The sequence below is a fragment of the Gallus gallus genome, chromosome 15 (genome assembly GCF_016699485.2).
Source record: "Gallus gallus isolate bGalGal1 chromosome 15, bGalGal1.mat.broiler.GRCg7b, whole genome shotgun sequence".
NCBI classification, from domain to species: Eukaryota; Metazoa; Chordata; class Aves; order Galliformes; family Phasianidae; genus Gallus; species Gallus gallus.
The window spans coordinates 1,110,843-1,131,026 of record NC_052546.1 but is presented as its reverse complement, the minus strand read 5'-3'; the positions used below and the strand labels follow the sequence as shown (position 1 = coordinate 1,131,026).

The 20,184-nt window shown below is 44.7% G+C and overlaps 1 protein-coding gene across 34 annotated transcripts in view; it reads left to right on the top strand.

Moving 5' to 3' along the window:
• ARVCF (armadillo repeat gene deleted in velocardiofacial syndrome) overlaps nt 1–20,184 on the top strand; it is a 209,023-nt gene that overhangs the window by 153,286 nt on the left and 35,553 nt on the right. For 24 of the 34 annotated variants that reach the window (XM_040647966.2, XM_046901080.1, XM_046901078.1 and 21 more), the window contains 5 exons: nt 3,271–3,454; nt 11,091–11,208; nt 12,338–12,509; nt 14,548–14,565; nt 18,336–18,407. In XM_040647966.2, the coding sequence (XP_040503900.2) occupies nt 3,271–3,454; nt 11,091–11,208; nt 12,338–12,509; nt 14,548–14,565; nt 18,336–18,407 (564 nt within the window). The remainder of the gene's footprint in view (nt 1–3,270; nt 3,455–11,090; nt 11,209–12,337; nt 12,510–14,547; nt 14,566–18,335; nt 18,408–20,184) is intronic. The other 10 variants (XM_046901082.1, NM_001398134.1, NM_001398133.1 and 7 more) reach the window with 1 other exon arrangement.

Sequence of the window (20,184 nt, the reverse complement as noted above, 5' to 3'; positions counted from 1 at the left end):
ATGTAGATAACTTCCTTTCCCTCGCGCTGCTGTGTTGACTTCATTTCTCTTGAGCACTATTTGGTTGAATTGATTAAACTCCGAGTTTTAAAAACAGTGTTCCTAGCCTGTTAGCTCATTACTGTGTTATGCGGACAGAGGCACGGAAGGATTCTTACAAGGTGGATGTCAAATTTACAGTTATGCTGTTTGGTTTTTTATCACTCTGTTTTTCACGCTGCTAAAATGTACAGCCTGATAAGACTTGCTGTTGTTTGTTAGGTTTCCGTGGCTGTCCCTGTCCGTGTCTTTACCACGAGATTTGTTACCTGAAAGGATGCTGGGATTTACACCTCTTATTCCACAACTGAATCACAAAATCTGTACCCCTTCTTGTGGGGTATTTTCCCCATAGTCAGACTCAAATCTGCCCCTTTTCCCTGGCTCTGGAACCTCAGGGCTCCCTCATCACTGTTGTTTATCTTGGGCTCTCTTTCAGCCACGTGCTGTACGTTTTCCTTCACTAAATGCCGTTCAACAGGCAAATTCCTTTGGTTTTCCCCCCATGCAACCACAAAAATGTGTTTTGACATTTCTGAGAAACTTGAAGAGGTTTCTGCAATGTGTTTTTCATAAGACAATATTTTGTCATTCTTCTTAGTTTGTTGGTATTTTCTGTGAAACGTTTGAGAGGTGAGAAAATGGCACACGTGCCAGCTGAGGTTCCTTTCTTCGGAGGAAAGGCTTTCTGCACAGCTTCAGCTCCAGCAGACATTGGAGGGCAAGGAGATTGATGGTCAGAATTCCTCTGCTTCTGACTGTTTTATTGCACAGATTGTGTTCAAACTTTCAGTAAGTGTTCTGGGTGAGTGTAGGAGATGCTTCCATGGGCACATGGGGCTCTGTTGGTCTGGGTGGTGTCAGTAACGTCAGTGGGATTCACCTGTGCTGGCTGTAGGTTGGCACAGTTGTGATGTCAGCTCTGCAGTGCAGTGAGAATACTGCTGGAACCCAGCTGGATTTAATCTCTTGGAATAACTACTGCAGAATGAGAATACAGAAGAGAGGGAACACAGAGATGGCAACTTTATTGTATAGATTTAGGTTGGAGGTACCGAAATTTAGGCACAAATCTCTAAGTGTGAAAATGAACCAAAGCTTTTTGAGCAGTGAAAAACTTCTGAATAGTCTGTTGTTAGAGCCTGTGCAAGTTCTGTGGGTGTTTTTGTCGTTCTAAGGATTTGTCTGCCTGGTTGTTCTTGAGCACTAAAATTTGCCTTTGTAGCCTCGTGATACAGACAGCAGATTTTGTCACTTCTTCAGGAAGGAGGAAAGGGCAGAATCTCATTTCAGATGCAAGAGAGATTTGTGCGTTTAAGGACGGAGCACTGAAATACAAAGGGCTGCCAGTTTTTAAAACTTTTGCACATACAGATGGGTTTGAATCTCCGTGTTGCTTCCGGTTGAAATATGTTCCATTTCAAAAGAAAAGAGGCACGGTGTCCTTGGGAGCACTCTGCTGGTTCCTCGGTTGTTGCTATCTCCTTTTGCTGCTGTTTTTTGAGCAGGGCAAATACCCAATGCTTCACCCACGACCCAGTGGAGGAGCCCTAGTTTGTCCTTTGTAGCTCTCTGGGACGTATCCATCGCATTCAGTGCTGGATGTTCTCATTCTGTGTTTGACATTCAGAAGTTCCGAACCAGCAGTGCATTTAGGGACCTATTGTGTATGTGAATAATGAGGTGAGAAGTAAGTAGTTTAAAGAAGCAGTATTTAGGGTCGTCTTCTGGAAAGATGCAAAGCAAAGACACGTTGTGTTCATCCTGCTCTCTCATCTCCTCAGTCTGAACGGATGCCTGGATTTTGTAAAGAGCACTTTGAAATGGAGACAACGCAGTGTGAGGCTGCAGAGGCTCTGCTAATCGCCGGCCCCTGAGCTTCTCATAGAAGTGCCACTCGCTGCTCGGATGGAGATAAAATTCCTTTTCTGACATGGTGCTTGTTGTGACCCTATACAGATAATGCTCTGACATGAGAGAAGGACGTTTGGTGTTGGACACGTCTTGCCCGTAGCTGTGAAGGAGCGTTCCCATGGACGGCAGCTCCTCCTGCCTGGGGTGCTGTGCTGGCTGTGCACACTGCTGGGCTGCGTTCCACCACCCGCTGTGTGCTCACGGGGGGCTTTGGTGAGGCCGTGGATTTCTACCTGGCTGACAAAAGGGATGGATCCAAAATCTCCTTCGCAATAGGTGTAAAACCTGATTGAAAGCAGTGGGCTCTGCCTTTGTTTTTCTTTTGTGTTTTGTTTCAGATGAACACTTAGGGACAAATATCTACAGCTCGTGCTGTAAGGTGCACGAATTCACTTAGAAAAGGCATCCCGTAGCTCTGGGGAATGCTTTTCCATTCAGTTTGTTTGAATTTTTGCTGATCTTTGCAGTTCTGCTCGGAGGTCAGCAGTGTGCACCTGCCTCCCTCCACCTGTTCTACTGCTTGTTGTTCAGCGCTGCCGGGCTGCGCTGTGCCGGAGTTCTCTCTGAAGCAAATCTCTTCCAGTCCTTCATGAGCCTGAACTGTTGGTACAGTGGTGCAGCTCTGCTGGAAATTTGCATCCTGCATCTAAAATGGATGTTTACAGTTGTAAGGCTGTTGTGTCATTTTCATGCTTGACATCTGTCTACTTGAGCTCCTAAGCAAGGTAGGAATGGGGAGGCAGCAGAGCAGCTCTGAGTAGCAGCTTCTTCAGGGAGTTGTGAGCCCATGGCACGTGGTGATTGGAACGTAGATATTGCCTCTGACAGCACGATGTGAAAGTGAATAATAGAGAGGTCTTGTGCGGAGAATAAGTGTAAGATCAATGACCCTCCATCAATTCAGCCATGTTTTTAAGACTTGCTTTTAAGACCTTTCTGCTTCACTGGATCAATTTTTGCTTTTTGAGGTATAGCCAGACAATATCAAAATTTGCATGTATCAGGAGTGCCCCATTAATCTCCAGTAGCACACTGTGTTTATGTACTCAGTCGTGAGACTTAATAAATTGAGCAATATCTGTATCCTGATAAGTGCTTCCACATCTGTGGAAATTCTTCCATTGCAGCGACTGTGGAACGTTCACTAAGCTGTGTGCTTCATCGGGCCTTTCATCGAGTGGTTTTACTGAATGTCTTATTAGTTTTATCATATGGCTTTCTAGTGATTCTCTGTAAACTTGGTAGTTCTATTTAATCTAGAAATTAAAAGTCATTATTATTGCCTTATTTGTATAATAATCACTTTTTCTCCTGAAGGCACTCTGTGGAATTTGTCTTCCTACGAGCCCCTGAAGATGGTCATCATCAACCACGGCCTGCAGACGCTCACCAACGAGGTGATTATACCCCATTCTGGCTGGGAGAGTGAGCCCAACGAGGACTCCAAGCCTCGCGATGCTGAGTGGACAACTGTCTTCAAGAACACTTCTGGCTGCTTACGGTAAGGTAGAACTCTGGAGTGTTAATCTGTTGTTCACCATATCCTGTGTGTAGGATTTTCTTTATATTAGTTTTATTTGGAATAAAGTACCGTATATATTCGTTTTTTGCAAAGACATCGGCTTTTAGTGGCCTCAGTAACAGTGCTGGAGGTGCTTTGTCACATGGACCTTAACAGTGGAAGTCTGTCCAGCGAGGTCTGTGTTAAGAGCAGGTGATTGAGCCACGTTTGATTGAGAGGATCTCAGTAGTGAGGTGTTTAATGCAGTGGGGAGTGACCCAGGCACCAGGTTAACCAGCAAGCTGAGTGCAGAATAAGCATCTTCCAATGCAAGCTGTACCATAAGCACTGAAGATCACACGTTCCTTTACCTGTTCTACAGAAATGGTCAGTGTTTCTACACATTTTGAGCGTGTTCTTTGTTTCCCCTGATAGTGGTGTTATTTATTTTAAGTGTGCTTTCAGACAGCTCCCTTTCTCTTCCTGTACTACTGAACATTTCTAATACCTCAGATATTGCCTGGAAAGGAACTTTTTCTGGTTAGAAATTGTATTTGACTTTCTGAGAGCACCTAGAGCCTCATACAGTAGTGCTGGTTGCTGGGGTCTGGAGGAGTCCGTATTTCATATTACATTATAGGCGGTGTTACATAGCTTTCGCAGAACCACTTCCAAGGTCATTTGGTGCTCCTTCTCCAGATGCATGTGAGACATGAGGGTGCTTTAGGAGGAGAAAACAAGTCGAATTGTTTGTGAGGGTGGTGGGGCTCAGTGTGCTCACTGCATCCCGGCGGTGCCAGAGCGCCGCGCTCTGCTGCAGGGCGGCTGTGCAGGTCCGAGAGCCGGGAGCACTGCTGCGCTCACACAGCCTGTTCTGCTTTCTGTGCACGTGTCCACCGTGGTTCTTCGTTTTCTGGAAGCTGTGAAGATTTTAATGGCTGAAAAGTTAAATTCATTTTGGGCTTAATTGCTTCTTCTGCTTAATTAGTTTAATTCTCTTAGATTTTTTTTAATTGTAGGAGGATGGAGTAGAACTTAGTTCCTAAATCACCTGCTTTCTAGCTTGATTCCTGCTCCAAACTGACCTGCTGTCAACAAATGTTAAATGAATTAATTTGCATAGTAAACAGATGCAGAGTATTCTTTTTTTTCCAGGGTACCATCTGTGGTTGCAGCATTTCTTGTCAGTTCTCCAAGCATGCAGAAACTCACATTCACAAGTAGCCTCGAGGTTTTGAGACGTGGCTGTGCATGTGCAAACACAGCCTGCACCCACCTGACTTCCACTCAAACATGCATTCCTCAGGTTGAAGCTGCACATAGCAGCTTGCTCAACATCAGCTGCTGGGAAGAGAAGGGTGACCTGGTGGTTGGGGGAGTAATGGGGACATGAGAAACATGGAGTTAATTGCTGTTCTGACATAACTTCAGCAAGATTAGCTGTATAAATGTTTTTGTGGTCTGATTCTTAGTATTGCTGCTTCTTTCTGATTTGGGTGAAATTCAGACTCCGAAGCACCTGAGTGTGTCAGTCATCTTCACTTTTCCTCCCTCCAATTGAGATTTGCACTTCAGCATTAGTTTCCCATGAGGTTGGTAAATAGCAGTAGGTGGAATCCTGTCAGGTGGTTGGCCCTAGAGATTGTAATGGGGGATGAAAACCTCCAGTAGGCATAACAGGGCTGTTAGTGTTCTGTGGTGTAGGCACTTTAGGGCTGGGATTTCAGCAAAAGAATAGTTTTCAAAGAGATAAAAAAGGAACAGAGATTTGCCTGTGAATCTTCCATTTTTCAGCACAGAAGAAGAGAAGCTTATCTGCCCAACCCAGACTGGAAAAAAACAACCCGAATTCAAAACCCACACCTCGGTACAGAGGAGCAGGCGAAGGCGGTTTCTTAATTAGCTTACTGATACTGTGCAGGATCACAGCATATGGCTGTCCTGGGGCTTATATGCTGAGCAGAGCGTTTAATTCGTGCTAGTAAGGAGCTGTTAGGGTTCCTCCTGACAGTTCCTGATGTTTAGCTTGTAATATAAATAAATTATGCATAGATTTTAGCAGCAGAGACATAACCTACTTACATGCAACCTTAATGCTTTACAATAAAATCTGAAGTATAAATTCAAAGTTGTGCACTTGCTTATTGCCTTCTGTCATTCCTTAGGAATGAGTGTAGGTCCCTTCCCCCTGGGTTGCCAATGGAGGGAACCTACAGAAATGTGTGTTGCTGTGGTGGGCTGAAGAGATGGGAGCAGAGCTCGCTGCAGTCCGTGCAGAGGCCATAGTTTGCTTTGGAAGGTATGCGAGCTGTGATCCTTCATTAGATACACGCTACCTCATTTTTGTATTTTTGAGATTCTTTTCACATTGCAGCAAGCATATATGATAAAGCAAGTGGAACCTCTTAGTGTTTCTTCCAAGCAGAGTCTGGAATAATTTGTAAGCTGAGTCGCTGCTGGGTATTGTGGAATTCTCCTGTAGTGCATCTCTGTGGTTTTGCGTTACAGGAGAGCGAGCAAAGGCCCTCCAGTAGGTCATGCTGGAGGTAACCAGTCAGCAGCATTTAACTAAAATACCACTACATGATATCTGGGATGTAGAAAGGCACAAATGACAGAAGATAGGCCACACATCTGTACCTTGTTCAGCTGTTGTCTGAGCCCTTGCTTACTGCAGGGGGTCTTAGAGGCAGCTCTGACGTGATTCTGGGTCATGTCAGCCTTAGACCTGTTGCTCCACACAGATGTTTTCTTGGACAGCAGCTCTCTCTTGTGAAGTCAGTTTTCAAAGCTGGCTTTTGTTAGGTCCTCTTACAGACGTGGGCAGTTGAACAAAGCCAGTCTCTCTGTTCGAGTAGTTGGAAGGGTTTACATGCAAGGCAGTGAGAGCTGCTGCGCTTCTTGTTTGGGTCTGGCTGGTGAGTAGATATTTAAATAGGTATAAATAAATACCCAGTGAGATCACCTGCCCGGATCTGATGCACAACTGCTTCTACCAGCATCACCATCAGAACCCCCCCATCTTTTTCTTCTCCTCTCTTTGTTTGGACTTTGTCCTTCTCTTTCTTTACTGTATGCTTTACTGTTTGCTTGATGCCTGGTTCAGCTCACTGCTGCCAAGCTCCATTGTGTTGTATAGGTCTCTGTCAGCAGAGAGGCCTGGGTTAGGCTATCTTCATGTCACAGGCAGCTTCTTGCTTTTTCTCTCTTATGTTCGGAACAATGAACTTAATACTGATTCAACTTTTTGGTATTTCATGTGAACTGAAGTATGGAATTCGTTGTACTCCTGCATGAAATGATGGAACGATTTTAAACGGCTCTGTGTTCCCCTTTGGGACGTTCAGTAACTCGGAGTGCGCTCAGATGGAGTGCCTGTTTGCAGCAGCTGTTCCTTATCGATCTCCTTTGGCTGACATCCACATAAAAATTCTTACTCGTGGAGCAAAGCAAAGTGTAGAGGGGTGTCTTTAAAGCAAGGGTTTGGGCTGCCGGAGTAGGTGGAGGTGACAAGTGAAGTATTTAAATGAGACGTGTGGAAACCTTCGTTCTGTTACCAGTGGAAGCAGAGATGTCAGTGCCACGCAGCCGGGGTGAGGTCGGTGCTGGGGGCTTAGCGAGGTGTGTGTGCTGTGCCAGCAAAGTGCTGCTCCTTCACCTGCCAGGGGACGCCCGTGATTTGCACCCCGGGGCAGTGATTTTAGGGAGAGCACAGTGCTGCGATTCACACTGAAATCCTGCGAGTGCATGCAACCAAACCTTGCATTTGGTTGCTTTTAAATCCTTCCTCATGCAGATAAGTTGGGTGCTGGCTCTGATAGCAGCAGTGGTTCACCTGTCCTGGAGATGGTGAACGTCAGCTCTGCTCTGCAGATGTAACTGTTACGTTCAGACTTGCGTATCATTAAGAAGACCATTTGGTGCTAATGCTAAACTTATCTAAAGTATGAACAGATTTCTCACACATTTCCCACCATTTTCTATACTCTTTAATGCTGACTGGATTCCTAGGCTGATGTGTTTCTCTGCTGGAAGATATTTGCTTTCATTTAACATTTACTTAGGAGTCCTCTGTTTTATTTTCCCAGGGAAAGCACACATTTAATCATCCTTGCACACCCTCTCTCCCTAGTCCTGCCTACAGGCCGGGCTGCAAGAATGTGAGGAGGAATCGTCGTGTAAAGGTTCTCAAATGTCTGGCTGAGGTGTGCGTTCTCTCCTGCAGTTGCTTTCCATCCTATGCCCCTATAAGTAACACAGGCAGCAACTTCGTGTCTTGTTCCTGGAATTGCTCTTTTGAATGCAGTGTATATATGTATGGCAAACACACAGGGAAGCTTTCTGTTACCCTTTGCAGTGTGATATGAGGAAGATACTGTTCTTGTTTTTAAAATGGCTTTCTCATTTGTTGGACTTGTGGAATGCATTCAAAAGCAGGTCTTGGGGGAAAGCAGGCTTCTCTGAACACACCAGAGATGAATGTTCCCCCCAAAACTATGAGGGGGTTCATTTCAAAGGCCAGAGAAGTCCATCAGACCATCTGTTCTGAGTCCTTTATCTGGGTGCTTCCTCTGTATTGCAAGGACTGCTGCATGCAGGTTCTGCCCTCCAGCTCTGGTGCAGCAGGAGCCATGTAGTCGGTATGCTGGCAGTTTCAGGCTCTTCCTGCACAGCTCGTGGTCAGCCCCAGCACTGCTGGCTTGTGGCTCTTGTTCTGCATTGTGGATCCAACACCAGCAGCTCTTCTCCAGGGGCTGCCAGGTGACAGCTTATCAGAGCCCACCTTTCCTTGGCACTTAAGGGCATGCTTGTGCGTGTGTCTGCAGTGCAGCTGTTCCCCTGGGAGCTCTCGCTGTGCGCACTCAGAGCAGCAGCAGCAGTGCATGCTGTGAGACAGGAGCTGTTCTCCGTGGGCTCAGCCTCCCTGGGGCCTCTGTTGCCCCGACTGCAGTGGAGGTGAAGGATGTGAGCTGAGCTCTCCGGGGTGTCTGGGTTACAGTGACAGACAGGGAAAGGGATTCTGTTGTTGTTAGGTAAATCCCAAGGAGATCTAGCAAAGAGGGCGTCAGGCATTTGCAGAGCAGATGGTTCTGCATGAGATACTCAGAGGTATGTTTTCTAGCATGAGTTATGACATTAGTACTGTAAGGTGTGATGTCTGTGCAACTTGTACAGAATATTAATTAGCTATTAATTTGACCCTGCAGAATTCTCACGCTTATTTATGTTTGATATAGGCGGGACTGTTTGTTTGAGGCATTAATTTTCAGTAAGCTTTTCTGTAGGTGAAAACAGAGCAAGAGAGAAGGACAAGCTGCACTTACTGATGCCCTTTAAAATCTTTTTCTGTTATAATCTTATCGATATCCACCTTAATATTAATCCTATAACTGATGAAGAAATAGGACAAGCAGTGTACAAAATCCTGTAATGCTGTTGATAACCAAAGCTGTAAAGCAAATGTTATTACGAGTGCAGTGGCACAAATGAACCATAGGAAAGTTTGATGAATGGGCCACAGGGGCAGGAAAGGCCTTCAGGAACGTTTTCTGAAAGATGTGAGTTATTTATTCTGCAGAGTCTGCAGACATTCCTCGTGTATTTTAGTTTGCTGTTTCTAAGAATTAATGAGGGAATAGGAAATGTGATGCACCGCTCCGGATAAACCATTTTTAGTGCATTTCTGTCACTCCGAAGTGCAGTAAGTAATGTTCTGCTTCTGGTAGGTGTACTGGGAGGTGGAGCATCTGTCATTTGTTAGTACAGTACCAGAAAGATGTCACTGAATTTGAATTCTACTTTCAATTTGATATGAACTGTATATTGAAATCCACGTTGAGGCTTTTCGTACTAAAGGAGTACAGCTGGAGGTGAAGAAACAGCACATATTCTCTCTTCTAAATATCCCACGGAATCCTGTTTGAATAGCTGCTGCTGTGCCCTGTGTCAGCCATTGCTGGAGGTGAGACCGAGTGGTGGGTGCTGAGGAAAGGACTCATTTATCTGTATTTCCTTATGTGTTTTCAATTACACGTGTATGTGCTGTGACAGCAGCTAGCTCACAGCTCACTGTCTTCGGGCTTTGAGAGGGCTCTGAGAAGATGTTTTTCCTGCAGTCGTGCAGTTAACATGGCAGCCTGTCTGGGTGCTGAGAGTACAGACTGACTGAGCTGTTAATTACTTTGAGATTGGCAGTCCCTGCAGTCAGTGAGAAAGAAAAATTGGCCATGCTGTCCTGGTAGGAGAAGTTAATGGTTGTATCCTGAGCTTTCATAAGGTGACCTTATGTGGGTTTGTGGAATTCAAACACCCTGAAAGCTGAAGTGTTAACTGTGCTGTTGAGATTAGTGCGTTTCAGGTGGGAGAAAACTTACATGTAGGCTTGCTGATGAATGCACTGGAGAATTGTACTGTCACTTCATTTCCTCCCTAGGGGAGGGAACAACTACTTTGGGCTGCTCCAAAAGTAATGCCTCCTATTTCATTATGCTGGCCCACATGAGAGGCGGCTGTTGGTGGTATGGCAGCAGAGGTTGAACCTTCCCACCCGTTATGTTTTGTTGCTGTGTGACAGATGGCAGCAGAGGGGCACTGACAGAATGGCGTCTGACATGGGAGTGTGTGTGGAGCGAAGGTGTGTCAATGAGCTCCTCTGTGTGGAAAGAACTGCACCCACTGACATTCATCAGTGCTTGCTGAGCAGTGATGGAGACCCAGCAGTGTCTGTGAGCGCAGTGAGGGTGGTGGCAGTGATGTGAAAGACAAGCCATGCTCCACACGGCCGTGCAGGTTGCCATGAGCGCAGCACACAGCTTTGGTCATGGTGGTGGAAGTGCACAGCTGGGGGCGGTGGCTGTGTGTTGTAGCTGAGAATTTTCTCTATTAAGTTGTGTTATGTGCTCTTTGTATTCATTGTAGTTTCCAGGGAAATGAATAGGAGACTTTGCTTTTGGAGTGACCTGCATAGTTAAATGTACTCTAGCTTTTTGTATACTTGTTTTTAATTCTTTTTCATGAATTGAAAAAATATTTTTCAGTTTCTATGGCCAGGAGTACTCTGGTGCTGAGCTGTCTTCAGCTTCAGAGCAAGCAGCTTTGCAGACCACTCCATGCTGAGACCTGCTATGCTGAGGGTTAGCATTTGCTGGCAGCAACACTTGTTTTGTGCTTGTGCTGAAAATCAGTGCAAGCCCACAGAAAACTTCTACAAGTCATGTCTGCTGTAATGCACAAAAGGAGTAATTTCAGATCGTGTAACCTGAAGTTTTTTTTCACTGGTGGATGAACCAACCTTGAAAGAAATTGTAAAGTTGATTCTGTTACATGAAATGTATTTATGTACGATGTATGTAAGCCGTAATAAGTTTGCCTGTGTGGCAGTCATACATCAGATACTGTAGATAGAAAATAGCTTTTATTCCTTTAAATGTGTTTTTTCACTTTGTGCTGGGAGAAATAAAGGCCTTACAAACCAGAAGTATTCAGTTCAGTTTTCTTCAAGTTGACAAAGAGGCTTGCCTCCAAATTGTTGATCCAAGGTAATGAGTTCTTAATAATTGCCATATAAATCAACACACCTTCAGCCTTGTGGTTGAAGGTCAGAGGCCTAAAGTTTCTTTTAAATCTCTTGTGTTAGGAATGTAAGTTCAGATGGAGCAGAAGCACGCAGAAGGCTAAGAGAGTGTGATGGCTTGGTGGATGCCCTACTTCACGCCCTACAGTCTGCAGTTGGCAAGAAAGATACGGACAATAAGGTGAGCTTGAGTATTAAAACATGACTGGTGTTTCTGTTACTTTAGTCTGAAGGTGTCACGCTTGGTCTGACTTCTGTTTTGCTAGTTTTAGAATGGGATTGTGCTTGCTTCTTAAAACACAGTAATTGCCTTCCTCTCATCTCTGTCACGATACCCATGATAGTGCTGACAGAGGATCAGCATGCTGCTGCATTACTTTATATGGCTGTTGAGATGAGCAAAGGCAAGTGGCTGTGATGGGTGAGGACTCCTTTCTTATCCTGGTGGTATTATTGCTGTTGTTCTGCATTACTTAATCAACTTTCCTAAGTGCAGTCTCCAAATCAGAACTGAGTCCTGTTGTACTGTGCTTTGCACAGCATCAGCAAAGGGATTAGTTCTCATTTTAAAGAGTTTTTTCAATGCCATCTTAAAATGGTGTAGCGCCAAGGTGTTAGACCTGCAATGCTTTTTGTGGCTTTTTTCTTCTGTAGGTACAAATGTTGATTCATCTGCTTTTATCATCATTTCATCTTGTACTGTTTAAAAGAATGTTTAAAGGCCTGTCACTTAATCAGGTATTTTGGAAGTGGATTTTGTAACCACCTGCTGGCTTCCATTGCAACCTACGGAGCGTTGCTCATGTCAAAATCTGATGTGTTATATATTATCAGCTATTACTACAGAGCAATGTGTGTTCTCATTCAACTCCTCACATAGTCTTCATTCTGACTCAGAGGAAATGTAATAAATAGAGTCTCTTGGGGATTGTAGAGGTTGGAAGAGTGTGAGAGACGCTGTATTAAAATAAGAACCTTAAATGATGGTTTTCTGCTGTGTGTTTGATCTCCTGGTGAGTTTGTATTCTTTATGCATGATCAGTTGGTATTTGTGATTGGAGAATTTTCTTGTTGAATGGGTGCTATTTATGAAGTGCTTCACTTTTGAAGAAAAAAATGGTTTAGAGCAGATTAGAACTTTAAATTAGTTTTTTTTTTTTACTAACTTTGCTTAATATGCCATTCTTTTCCTGGTTGGGTGCCCTTTTTTCTTTTTTTCTTAATTTCTCCCAACTTTCCGCTGTGTAATAAAACACTTTGCAGATAGAAGGGTGCAATACTCATTTTTAACACCAAGTTTTTTGTCGCAGTCCGTGGAGAATTGTGTGTGCATCATGAGGAACCTTTCCTATCATGTCCACAAAGAGGTCCCCGGAGCTGATAAGTACCAAGAACTTGATGCTGGTCAGACTGCGGGCACGGGAGGCTCTCAGAAAAAGAAGAAAGATGATGCTGGTTGTTTCGGTGGAAAGAAAGCTAAAGGTATGCCTCACAGAGAACCAAAAACTGGAAATGTCCTGGGGGTAAATTGTGCTGTTTGGTTCTGCTCTTGCAAGCCCTTCCGTCCTGCTAGAGTGATGCGGTTTGCAGAGGTACGTGTCTGCAGTGCTGTGGCACGTGGTCATCTCCCTTGCTGTGTTACTGCTCGGTGTTTGGGACCTTTGTCCACAATTGCTACGTTCTGTTTGGCTTTAAGTAGGAGTGATGCATGCTGTTGTAAGATGCTGCTGCTGGATAATGGTGGATGTGCTCTCCCTATTCTTTTCTTGGCTGTGTTCTTGCATCTGTCAGATCTATGCTTAGTCTGCTTGCTTGGCTGCAGAGCATGTGCCGATGTCTTTGGAAGCCAGGCCAGCACGCGTCCATCTCCACGCATGGGAGTCCTGTCTGTGTTCCATGCCTTCAGTCTCCCACATGTGAAAACAAACTGAAAGGCTGTCCTCTCACTTGCAACCAAGAGATAGAACCTCCCAGTTCTGTCACTCAGTAATTTAAATTGCAAACACGATTTTGTAGCTTTTAATTGTCAGTCACTTTCAGACCTGTTCTTTCCTCTGGGACGTGAAAGTTGCAAATGATTTTTCATTTCAAGCAAAGATTAACAGTCTCAGTAACCCTGCTTCCATCTTCATCTTAAAAAGAGGCAGTGAAATGCATTTGGGTATAAAAGAAACCTGTGTTTTCTTTGGTGTTTTTGAGAAATGACTCTTGTAGGCTGAATTCAGAGGTAATGAACTCAGGTTCCTGTCTGGGCTCCATTCTCCACATTAGTGCATGCTCACATCCTGGCTTACTGTTCATGGCCAGGATCTAAGGAAGGTTTTGGTGCTGAAGGGAATACACGGGACTGTTTGAACTTGACAGACTATGTTCTGTGCAGGGGGCTTCCTTTGATGTGACCTGTACATGTTGTGAGAACGTTTTGTGTTTCCATAAGCGTTAAAAAAGTCACCACAGAGTGAAGGCACGTTTCTAGAGCAGTCTGTCAGCAGAGATGGAGGCTGTGCTCAAAAAAAAAAAAAAAACAAAAACAAAAAATTAATTGCTGGGAACCTTCTAATGGCTGAGGGAAAACTGAAAAGACTATGTGACCTGCCTGGCCAGCCTGTTCTCATCGTGAATGCCTGAAACTTCAGTGTGATATCCTTCAGAAACCTGGAGTGCACGTTGACTTGAGCCTCTTTCCTGCCTCTTGTCACCCGTGCTGTTCGGCCACATGAGAGCAGCAGTCGGTGAAAGCACCTTTGTGTGTAGCACTGAGTGTGCACTGTGGAGGAGGGGGGCGTAGGGAAGAGCTGTGGTCGTCCTGCTGATGGCTGTGAAAGCAGGGCGCTCTCAGGTGGCTGTCCTTGGCCTCGTGTCCGCCACAGAACCTGACTGTGTCCTTTGGGATTAATGGCTCTCAAACCGTGTGGCACGAGGACGGGCCCACAGACCGAGCAGGCGGCGCTGGCGCTCAGGGACAGCCTGGGCTTGGCCATGCGTGTAAATGTGCTTTTAAAGTCAGAAATAGAAAATTCCTTTTCCCCCTGTTAAATTTATGTGAATACCTCGGCTGAAACTCTTAATTGTGTCGGCCGAGGGCTGGAAAATAGGTCATTTCAATTCCCTCTCTCTTTTGCTCACTGAATCTTGCAGCGTTTCCATATTTTTTACCTCAGTTCTACCTCAGTTCGTGGTCATCGATCGTAGCGTTTCAAACCCATCTGCGGGGGCCGGGCGGCCTCCCTCCCCACGGAGCACTGAGCCCTTTCCATGGCATGAGGAGAGGGGGGAGGAAGACCTGCAGGGGAGGATTTTCTCAGCAGGAACAAAAGGAAGAGAGTGGAATATCCTATTCTTTTGTTGGTTTGTTTTGGTGGGTTTATTTTTGTTTTTAATCAGTGAAAGTTCATAGTTTTCTTGTAAGTCTCAGGTTTTAACCTGTTTTGTGAAATTCTGCCTCTTTGTGACTGTTCCTTTGTATTTTCTTCCTTCCTGTAAATTCTTGTTTTTCTTTTGCTGCTTTTCTGGTAATTAGAGGAGTGGTTCAATCAAGGTGAGTCTCTGCAATACTTTCTTTTCATCATCACCATAATCTACATTGTTCAGCTTCTACATGCAAGGCAAAGAGCTGAGGTTAAGGTCTTGTTCGTTCACCTTCTCTGCTCCCCCATGCTCTGCTCCCTCCTGTTCATTTCAGCAGGCATGGAAATCCGCTGTGTAATTGAGAGAGCATTTTCAGTTTGTTCTTCTCACGCTAAGAGCAGAAATGTCAAATTCCTATTCAGTCCTGGTATCATTGATTTGCAACCGGCCTAACAATCCCGTGAGGGAGGGCACAGGTAAGTGTGCAAGTTGCCTTGCTAAGCCTGTCGTGTCAAAGTATAGTTTTGCTAACTCACCTGGGTAGCAGTAAGTGGCAAGGCTCAGCAGCTTGGAATTGTACTCATAGAGCGCACTTTGTCAGCTAAGGAATGTGGCCTGGGCTTCTGCATCTTTGTTACTGACGTTCAGGCTGGCTAGATGAAGATACTGCAGTAAGCTGCTGGGGGCTGCACCTGTCAGCTTCTCATCCCAGCACAACAGGTGGAGTTGCCTTTGGAGCCGCACCTCCCTCACTCTTCAGCTGGCAGTTCGGTTTGGCTGTGCGGTGTCCTGGAGATTTCCAGTGTTCCTGATGCTAACTGAGGGGTAAAGGCAGGCTCACTGTCAGTCTGTGACACTTGCCTCAGATCAGTGGGTCCTGGAGAGTTGAGTCAAAAAAATGTTGACAAAATTGCTCCACCCAACAAATGGTGCTTGTGAGCTTTCTGGGAGGCGCCGCTCGCAGACTGTGGCTGGTGGGTGTGCAGAGGGGCAGAGCACAGCCCTTGCCTTCTATCACCCACTGAACTGGATGGCAATGGAGCCTATTAACAAAACTGATAAGCACAGCATTGACTGTTGCAGGGTGTCGTGAAGAATCTCTTCACTGTTATTTTTTTTTTAACTAGAAGTGTTTGGGAATGAATCCTCCAGCAGGAGAGGTCTGGCTGAATAGCTGTATTGATTATCCAAGAAAACAAAGCGATATTTGAGGAAGATGATAAACAGCACTATTGGTTAATAACACCGGGTTATATCTCACAGTCCTTATTAAGTTTCTGACAGTGAGGATGCCAAAGGTCACATTTCGGTTGTTTTTTACATAAAAGTTGTGGGGGGAGAGGGAAAGAATTTTAATCCTACTGTTTCAGAGACTGTAAATTGCTTCTTGTACAATCAAGTCTCATGTCAGGCTGTTTTCCCAAAGCAGATTGCTGTGCCAATTCCTTCAGCCAGGTCTCATAAAACAGACCTGTCAGCAGGCACATTCAAAGCTGTCTGTCTCTTGGCCAAGTCTGGAGCCGTGCTTTTGATCCAGCAGTATAATCTTTTCTCTCCTGTTCCTAGAGCTGTAAAACTTGGGGAGGAAGGGAGATGTATAGCAGGGGAAAAAATTGAGATGTCCAAACCACGTGCCTTAAACTGCTAGCACAGTCTTTTAAACGTCCCTCTGCGCTAACAATGCTGGCAGGCTTGAGTGATATTCAGAGCTGCAGTGGCTGTCAGCAAAGCTGGTTTTCTCATGATGTCATTCAGGGTAGGTGATGGCTGAGAGGTCCGTAATTGATAGGCTCTTGAAATTGCTGAATGCTGTCACCTTGTTAGTAAATCCAAATCAATATTGTGGGTCTCGTGGAAATCAGATGGGAACAGGAGCAGCTGCACCACCTTTGCCTTCCAGATGGATTTCTTCTGGAGTCGTCTCCAGCTTAGTCCTCATGTTCCTCATCCCCTCCCTAAAGGAAAGCCCTGGATAATGGAGGTGCTTTGGGAATTTCTGAACCTGGCCCTTGCTGAATTGGATTAAACAAGCAGTTGGTAAAGCAGAGATCCCATTGGTCAGAACTGTGTCTCCTGAATTTCTTCCACTAGTAAACAGCTGGCAGCTTCTGTTTTAAAGAGACTGGCTTTGCCTGAGGGCTGGATTAGCTCTTCTGAGAGACAAACCAGTAAAGGCTTCCTAAAGGATGGCCAGTATGTTCGGTCTGGCCCAGAAATTGAGACTGTGACTGAAGATTAGAGAATGCAGGGTGGAAAGATGGCCTAATAAATAGCTGCTTCTGCACTGCCAGCTCAAAAGATGCAGCAGCCTATGCTGCTCTCCTGGACAGTCTCTTCTTTAACTGGTTGTGTGAGCACATACAGCTCTGAGCAGGGCACGAGGCTGGAGGGGTCCTCCTTCTTACTGAGCCAGCTCAGGTCTGCAGGGCTAATAGAAATGACAATCTGCTATCTTTATGGAGAGAACTTCTGAAATGAGTGGTTATGTTGAGTAAAGTCTGGCTCTCACTGCAGTTATTCTTAGGCTTTTTGACCTAGCTAATGCCAGAGACGTGAAACTGGGGGTGTGTGAAAGGAGTTAGTCATACTTGTAGATATGATGGAGTCCCATTTCTTGGTCTGTCCCAAGTCTGTAACGTTTCCTAAACAGTGACTTCTGTCCTCTCCCGTCCCTCTACTCGGACGGTCTGCAGTGCTCCGCAGCCACCAGCAGTGTTCAGCTGTCGTTATGAGATGTAGTGTCCTTTACTGTTCATTTTTAATTTCTGGTATTCCGTTCACCAAGCAATATGTTTCATGTTCTTTATGGAACAAAAACTAGATGGAGGGCTGTGGCGTTACAGCTGCGTCCTGTCCTTCCCTGCAGGAAAGGTGCCTTTCGGAGCGCTGGCATGCTGTATGGTCCCATGACTTTTTGGCAGTTTAGAAGGATGGGCTTTGGGGCTTTGCCATACTTTAATTTAATGGCTTCAGAGGAACAGAACTTCCAGATGCTTTTTGGTTTTGTACGGCAGTGAAAGTTGGCTGATCCTGTGCTGATGTTTCAGAATTAAAAAAAAGTATTTCCAAGGAAAGGGTGGGGATGTAATGCTGTCCCGAGGGCTCTTCTCTTACTGATGTTTCTAAATGTTCACATTGGTATCTAAAAGCACTGTTTCTCTTCTGTACTGCGTACGTTTATTCTTTCATCCAGAAGGTAGGATGGTTTCTGGAATTCATGGTGAGAAACTTCCAGCTTCCTGCTATAAGAGGGCAGGGATTGGCCTCTCCCATTTTGTGATCTGTTCCAGTTAAGAGCCAGACCAATCTCCGTGTTATACTTTCCAAGCAGTGTTTGTTCTGTTTGCTGTTAAGCATCCTGACTTGTGGAACTTTCAGCCCTTCCTGCAGACCTCCCTGAACAGTCTGGTAGGGTCTCTGTTCAAAAGCCACCCCTGGCAGCCAAACTGGGTGTGAATTCATCCCATCGCTCGCTGTTGCAATTTCTTCCCCTGTTCTTGAGGGAGAGGGACTAAATAACAGGATTTTCATCCTGAAGTAATTTGGGAAGGCTCAGTTGTGTAGTGCTGCCCTCAGAAGCCATGTAGATTGCTGCACTTCCTTCAGAATCTTGTATCTCTATTCCAGAACTTCCAATGGCAGTGCTTGGTTATCCCACAGGGTCTGTGTGTGCTTACCCAAGCCAGAGTGTCTCTGTGGTAGGGGAAGAGAAAATTAACACTTCTTCCCAGCTGCATTCATTAAATTCAGTCCATAGCCAGAAGTGAAGTCACGGTGCTGTTCCACTCTTCTGTGTAGAACTGTTTAAATTAAAGGTTATGTAATGGTTTAGAACTCTCTCTTAGCAAAAATATGAAATTGTTTCCATTAGTTGCTAATAAATAGCTAAAATTGCACTTCATTGATTGGTCTTTCACCGTCTGGTTTTGTTTTGTTTTTGTTTTTTGTTTTTTTGCACAGGAAAGAAGAATGGAGATTTGGACAGGAGTTTTGATACACTTGATTTGCCGAAGCGGTCTGAGACAGCAAAAGGTAATGCTGATATCTGTGCTTTTCGAAATAACAAGTAGTGTGAGAGTTGGAGGCTCTTAAAGGGATTTGAGACAGGAACCAATCCGATTGATCTTTATTTTGTATTTGTTTAATTGAAGCAATAGATTTGTCAGTGCCTGTTTTTATCTAGCAATGCTAGATACGAGCAGCTTTTGTATTAAACTGCTAAGTGCATGGAGTCTTGCAGAAGCCTGCCTGAAATAAGGATTGCCAGAAATCAAGGAAGAAGTAAGTAACCACTAAATGCAAAGGCTGTGGATGAAATGTTATATTTTGAATTCTAAAAATTGCTTAGAATTTGCTGGTTTCTAGTACTGCATATTTTTCATTACACCCATAATAAAGCATTGTACTGGAGAGTGGAGAATTCCGTTTGTAGCTCTGCCCATGGGTTTATTGTGGGATTTCCGTTTCAGGAGAGGTTCGGGTTGAGAATTATGGGAAGGTTCTTCAGAGGATGGTCAGGCACAGCACAGGCCCTGCAGGGCGATGGGCATGGCCCTGAGCTGCCAGAGCTCGAGGAACATTGGGGCACTGCTGTCGAGACATTGGGTTTGCCTCACTGAACCTGAGCGTAAGGAAATATGGGCAAGCATTAAGTGTACGAACCACTAATCGCTTCCCTTTCCTGGCATGTCTGTAGTGCTTCAGTTTTTCTGCGTTGTGCTTCAGGTTCCGACAGCGGTGAAATCTTGCACTGTCATTCAGTCTGCATTTCCATCCTGAATATATGGTGCTGTCTTTAATTGAATGCTAGGAGATTGTTTGGGTCTTGTCATACTGTCCAGTGCTATAAGAAGTGTTTTGAAACTTGCACAAGGTTTTGTTTGAAGTGTGTGCAATATCACTGCAGATCCAACTACTGTCACAGCAACTGCTGTGGTGGCACGCTGTTCACCTGACCTGGCAGAAAAGCTCTCCTGCAGCACCCTCACCTTCGTGATCTGTAAATAGCAAGAACTGAACATTCTTCAGCATGTAAAATTGAAATTGCAGGTGCCTTTTACAGTGGTTACAGTTTCTAGGCTGTTATCTAAACTGTGGTTTTCACTTGGTGCATTATTGCACGAGAGAGTAATGCACCCTCTAGAAGGCACAGTACCATCCTACCCTGAGAGCTCCTGGTCATGCCTCATAACCAGCTGTTACTTTGATGGCATCAGTTCAGGGCTGGGCACTGACGCTGCCGAGCAAGGAGACTTTTTAAGGATGTTTAAACTATAATTAAAAAGAAAAAAAAGGCAAAATATAGCAAGGGCTTCAACTCTAACATTCCAATCATATTTAGAAAAGAATGAAGGTGCCAGTAAAGTTTAGGAAAAAAAAAAGAGATCAAGGTTTTCTACACAGAAATGTATTTTGCATAATTTTAAGATTAAACTCTTTGATATGTCTTTTTCTAATGGTAGAGGTGTGGCATATTTAATGGGAGCTACATCTGAGCTTACACAGCTCATTATTCAGTATCTAGAAGTCACACACTTGAAGAGGTTTTCTTTGACAGTTCTGAGATGCTCTCATTTAAATGGAATAGATTATAATCTAACGACATCTCTCTTACTAGATTGATTAATTCCATGGTGTTTTGGAAGAAGCCGTTGCTGTGGGATCTGTACATCTGTGTGTTCAAAGTTTGGGGGGGAGAAAAATGCACTGAGAACACTTTTGTTCACTTCTTTTTTTTAACCAGTAGTTTCTTGCAGGACATTTAGTTTAAGTGAGAGTTCCTGAATATTAAAGGTCATAAGAAGATCTC